The 6,000-nt window shown below is 56.9% G+C and overlaps 2 protein-coding genes across 2 annotated transcripts; both read right to left on the reverse strand.

Annotated features, from left to right (window-relative positions):
- Window positions 1-1,022: 1,022 nt before the first annotated feature.
- Window positions 1,023-2,881, reverse strand: CORC01_12158 (uncharacterized protein; the record flags this gene model as incomplete). The annotated part of the gene is made up of 2 exons (XM_022623779.1): window positions 1,023-1,970; window positions 2,036-2,881. 2 exons carry the CDS (start codon window positions 2,879-2,881, stop codon window positions 1,023-1,025), a joined length of 1,794 nt encoding a protein of 597 aa, XP_022469748.1.
- Window positions 2,882-3,489: 608 nt separating this feature from the next.
- On the reverse strand, window positions 3,490-4,509 carry CORC01_12159 (zinc-binding dehydrogenase; the record flags this gene model as incomplete). The annotated part of the gene is made up of 1 exon (XM_022623780.1): window positions 3,490-4,509. The coding sequence occupies one exon, from the start codon at window positions 4,507-4,509 to the stop codon at window positions 3,490-3,492; it is 1,020 nt and encodes a 339-aa protein (XP_022469749.1).
- Window positions 4,510-6,000: the final 1,491 nt, after the last annotated feature.

Genomic DNA, 6,000 nt, shown 5'->3' on the forward strand with positions numbered 1-6,000 from the left:
ATGCCGATCGATCTCGTAAAAAAAAAAGGTTGTGGTAGAAAACGAGGAGAAACGTCCCAAATGTGGCGCCAGTCGAACCAATGCCACGATCTCCCCGCAAGACACTAGAGCAGATTGATCCTCGGGCTGACTGGGTCACTAGCGTATGAAGCCCCAGGCAGAAGCTGAAAATGGCATCGGCATGGAGGGGAATGTGGAACTCGTTTTGTGGGAGGCTTGACCAGATTTTGTTGGGCAACCCTTTTTTACCGGGCGTTAAAGGTAGGGCAATCGTATCCTCGGATGCATGCAGGTTGATCGACCGCCTGGTCCAAAGCTGGGTCTTGGGAAGCTCAGATCCCGGATTCCGAGGGCAGATGGGAAGCTCGTATTAGGGCGGAAGGGGAGGGGTCGCCCTGCACATCGTACCAAGCATGGAACTGACGTCTATCTGGTATCATGTCTCAGTCGGGCCTTCCAGCAGGTGTAACCTTGAAGTCGGTGTGGGAGTTTTGAAGGATAAGACATGGCAGTTGGCTGTGATGCGCCGGCAAACATGGCAGTCGAAGACGGTGGTTCCAAACACCAGTATTTTTCCCTTATTTGAGTGAATCCAGGGTACAATTTTCCATCCAAGTGACGGCATAGCCCAGCAGTTGACGTCAATTTCGGAAGCTGGCTGTGGGATCGGCCTCAGCTCCGGTCTACCAGACGTGCGTCTGACATCTGCATTCAGCGATCAGTCGTGGGACCTACGAGGCATGCATCCAATCGTGATGAAGTGTTTCTTGGAAGTAGCATTTTTGCAAGAGTTTAAACTTTAAGCTCCAACGTCTTGCATTCCGTTGAAAATCGTTGAGCTGTGGCTATGTTTGATTTCGTCGGTGTCGTCTCGACACCTGGACACTACATGGCCCTACATGCAAGGTAAGGTAGCTACCGTACCCGTATGCCCATACTCACCCACTTGGAAGCACATTTTCGAATACCTCTTCCCGAGCAATGGCTTTTTCGCTTAAAATTCCTGTTTACTCCCTTACTATCTAATAGGCAAGGTGATGAGACCTATCATGCGGCGGCGCGAGAGGCGCCACGTTGATACTCAAGCTCTCCGAGTCACAGGCATCGCCATCCCAGGGACCACAATCAGCCTCGCAAACCGTCCCGCTCTCCGGCACCGTGCCATGCTCCAGATACTCCCGAATGATCTTTGTCGTGCACTTGCTGCCCGCAGCCAGGGCACAATGGCCCACAGACTCCTGAATCACGACAGCCGACCCGGGGTGCCCCTCACTCATCCTCCACGCGTTCCTCAACGGCGTGACGGGATCGAGCCGCGAAGACAAGAAGAGCAGCGGCGCCGCGGGCCGTCCCTCCACCAGCGCGGCGTCGTGCGGGGGCGTCGAGAACGGCCCCGTAAAGCGCCACTTGGGACGGACGAGCCAGCTCGTGCAAGCGAAGCGGATCTGGGACCAGTATCCCGCAAACGTCGGGGACTGGTGCTCGAGCTCCGCGACGTAGGCCCTGTAGTCGGCGAGGGAGGAATCGGAGTTGTCCTCGCCGTCGCCGCAGAGGACGGCCTGGCCGCCGTCGCCCCAGGAGAGGGGCAGGTCGGTCGCGTTGGGGTGGGTGCAGGCCTGGTCGAGCTTGGGGATCTCGGCGGAGACGGACTGCAGGAGGGCGGTGTAGTTGCCCTCGATGGCGGCGTTGATTTGGGAGGCGAGCTTGATGAAGCGGCTGTAGGGCGCGTAGAGCGGGTTCTTGAAGGAGAGGGTGACGTCGTAGCCTGTGAGGATGTTGGTGGCTTTGCCGTCGAGGACCGCGACGGGTGCTTCGTTGAGGTGTTTCACGAGCTTGTCGACCCGGTCTCGGATGTCCTGCCACTTCTTGTCCGAAGGCCGGCTGAGCGCGCACTTGCCCTCGGATTTGAAGCATGTCTCGTAGAAATAGTCGACAAGCTTCTCCGTGTCTTGAAGGTTGGTCTTCCAGCCCTGGATAGTCACATGGTATCAGCCGCGGCGCGAAGAGGCGGACGACGAACGGGGTATACACTTACGCCTGCCATGTAGTCATTTGCATCGGCGATGCCATCAACGATGAGCCGGCCCACGCGCCCGGGGTACATGGAAGCAAACGTATTGCCGAGGATGCTGCCGTAGGAGAAGCCCCAGTACTGAATGCGCGGCACGTCCTTGACCTTCCGGAGCTCGAGCGACTGCTGCGGCCGAGAGGCCGCCGCCTGTTCAGTACGAAGCTCATCAATCTTATCCACCATCTCCACCATGTCGCGAACGACCGACGCCGTCGTCGCGTAGGGGATAATGGAGCCATTGCCGAGCTTTTCCGTGCAAAGCCTGCCGTACCCCTGAACCCTTGCCCACTGCCTTCTAAACGCGTCCGGGCTGGCGTCGAGCGGCCCGATGGCCAGGCGCTGGATGCCGTCCGTGTCCCTGGCGAGCTCGTCCTCGTAGCAGTCGGCCACCGGCGTCGTAAACTGCACGCCGCGCGGGTCCCAGCTGAGCATCTCGTACTTTTTGTTGCCGCCGCTCAGCTGGCGCCGCATGGCGTGGCCCTGGCGGAGGAGCAGGCTCACACCGGAGCCGCCGGGTCCGCCCGGGTTGGTGAAGACGGTGCCGCCAAAGGCCGGGTCGTCGTCGGGGACGGTGGCAGGGAGCTTGACGATTGCGAGGGCCACGGTGTGCTCGTTTGTCTCGTCGAGCCAGTCGAGGGGGACGGTGAGGCGAGCGCATTGGTGGTCCTTGTAGCACGGGTGGTATTCCAGCTTGCGTGACGGCGTGATGGTCTTCCAGTCAAAGTCGGTCATTTTGGGAGGGTCGCCGCCTTCGGCACCGGCGAGGCCAATGACGCCTGCGACGGCGGCCAGGCCAATTGATAACCTCATTGTGATGGAAGCCGGGGGGGATGTGTGATGAAGCAATTGCCGTGTGAAGAATTGACGGGTACCCCGGCGCAATTGACCTGAGTAGATGATGGGAAGATGAGAGAAAAGAGACGTGTCTGGCTTCGGTTCACTGTCGCCAATCACCTCGCGCGCGCTTCGTTTTATATCTTCAACCTATTAGTGTCAGGGACGGTGCCGTTCGGCACAATTGAGGTGAAGATGAACGGCGTGTGATGAGGGGAAGCTTTCAAGGGCCCTGAGAATGAGATGAGCAAGCGAACTGCGTTTTGCTGCGTCAGCATGGCCTGCCTGTCAGCGCGGCGTACAATGATCCCGTCCTACGCGCCTTTTGTCGAATACAACAGCCCATGTTGGACGCCGCCAAGCGGAATCGGGAAGGTGAATAAACAACCAAGGCAATGGAGAGTTTGCCGGATCCTTCAAACGAATCATTTAGGAATTACTTCTATCATTAAATGTCCACCACTATGGGAATACACGAATAACCCATGACAACGCCAAAACGCCTGCTTGCAAATTCTTGTACACACTCACTCACCCACTCACTCACTCACTCACTCACTCACTCACTCACACATTCATAATCATCAAGCTTTCACACCCGACAGCCGAATGAGCGACGATCCAACCCCCGCGCTGCTCGCCCACTGGCGATGGGCATCCTGGATATCCTCGAGCTCCCACACCTTCTTAATGGGAACGGTAATCTTGCCCTGAGCCACCAACTCAATCAAAGCCCTCAAGTTCGGCTCAAACGTCGCATCATCGCGCGTAATGTAATAAAACTTGGTCCTCTTGCCGCAAAACGGCACCATCCCGCGCGCCACGAGCTTCAGCGTCGGCATAATCACAGAGCCATGCCCGGAATCGTCAGTCAGCGAGCGCAGATTGCCGCCGTACCCCACCAGGATACCGGTGGGCGACAGGATCGAAAACGACTCGTCCCAGCTCTCGAACCCCAGGGGATCGAACACGGCGTCCGCCCCGCCGAGCTCCGTCACGGCCCGGATCCATTCCTTGTCCGTGTACACGAAGGGGTGGGCCCCCTGCTCCCGGGCGGCGGCGTGGTTCCGCTCCGACGCCGTGCCGTAGACCTCGGCGCCCTGCAGCTGGCACAGCTTCATGAGCGCGTAGCCGACGGCGCCGCTGACGCCGTGGATAAAGACACGCTGACCTCTAGTGACTTTGGCAGCGTCAAAGACCATGGCGTACGCCGTGTTCCAGTCCAGGATCAGCGCTGTAGCCTGCTGCAGGTCGGTGCCGGGGGGTATTTTGATGAGGTACTTTTCGGGCAGGTTGACCAGCTCGGCTTCGGCGTCGTAGATTGTGAGGCAGGCAACGAGGTCGCCCGGTGAGAAGCTGGATGCGCCGGGACCGTTGGCCTTGACGGTGCCGACGAGGCAGTAGCCCGGTGTCAGCGGGGCCTTTTTCTGCAATGGGTAGACGCCCTTGCGCATATTGATGTCGGCGCCCGAGAAGCCGGAGTAGATGGTTGCGACCTGGACGTGATTTGCCGGCGGCGACTTGATGGTGTCCTGGATGATTTGGACCTTGGAGACATCGCCGAATTCCGTGATAACGGCCTTGCGGATGGTGGTCGCAGACATGCTGGGTGTGAGGCCTGGAATGAAGTTTGAAGTTTGAAGTGATGGAATATGTTTGGTGAAGGTGAAGCGGCAGTTGGAAGCTGGTCTCGAAAGTGATTGAGTCTCTTCTTGTTGATCGTATAGTTTCAATTCCTAGAAGTACAGCATCTTGGCGTTACCTCGTTCATTACTTATACTAGATTTGACTCGTCCCCAGCCTGTGTAGCAACATCATCTTTCTTGGGCCGTGACTCTCGCGATGCGGGTCGGCTTCAAGAGACCGGCGGCTGGCGTTGCGAACAACGCCTCATGGATATCTGTTGCGCCGACATTCTCAGCAAGCGGCCGTTGTCTCACGCACTGATCTGCTGCGTGGCGCCACGGTGAGCTTGATTTCACCGCTCGACGGAGCAACCTCAACGAAGTGCGTATGCGTTTGCGCCACAGCCACAACTCATGGCAGTACGGTCGGAGTCTGGTGGTGCAAAAGATGGAGAGGGGGAGCAGCGGGAGGCTTGCCGCAGGGAGGGAGTTCCAGAAAAGAGTTGCACCGATCAACCACGCTAAGACCGCCACTACATTCCTGGCGCATCCTTCGCTCTTCTTCGGTCTGACATTGAACCGCCTCGCTTCGTCGCTCTTACGTGGCGCAGGGGAAGCGGAGGGACCCGCGGTTGTTGAACCCACCCAGTCAACATCTTAATTGCTGCGTGCACGGTGATAACAGAAATGGGCCAATAATCTTACTAAACCCTACGGATGGCCCCTGGCGGATACACGCGTCGGACCTCTCATTTGGCTCATCCTCTGTAGGTAAAATGAATGTATCATCATCCACCAGCGATGAGCTGTTGAATTGCCCGCTTCAACATCTTCTTCGAGCAAGGCTGTGTGTATGGAGCGAAAGGATAATAACATGTCTAGAACCACTGATGAACCTGGCAGAATCCTGGTATCAGACACCGTAAAACTGCACATGACGACTCCGGCCACTGTCCGTGATCATAAGCAGCAGTGGGCAGCATAGTCTCGGCAGTCGTCAACATGCAATGTTTCCTTTGTCACATTCAGAGTCGATGCAAAGAGCACCTTCTACTACTCTTTAGTCACATTGAATGCTTTTCATTTACGATTGAAGTCGGACATGGGATTGCAAAGCAAACATATTCCCAAACTCTCTAGCCCGGGGGAGGCACCAGCACCGAGGATTTCCTACACAAAATCCCCCGATTGTCCGCCCACCAATTTCAAGGTCTATATGAGCAGCCTTAATCAGGCACTCTTATGTGCGCTTCGGCTCATGTAAGTGCAGCTCTTCCAGTCACAAGTATCCTGCATGGCGTCATGGTCATTATACTGCATCCATTGACCAATTTGTTCCAGGGTGTAGTCGACTTACTTGATGAACCTCGGTACCCCACCAACTGAGTTTCTTGGAAGCACCAGTGTAGAAGATGGCGAAGAAAATGACGATGCCGGCAATGGCAACCGAGCAGTCCAAAGCCGAGCTGA

Source organism: Colletotrichum orchidophilum, assembly GCF_001831195.1.
Source record: "Colletotrichum orchidophilum strain IMI 309357 chromosome Unknown Scaffold_144.1, whole genome shotgun sequence".
Classification (NCBI taxonomy): domain Eukaryota; kingdom Fungi; phylum Ascomycota; class Sordariomycetes; order Glomerellales; family Glomerellaceae; genus Colletotrichum; species Colletotrichum orchidophilum.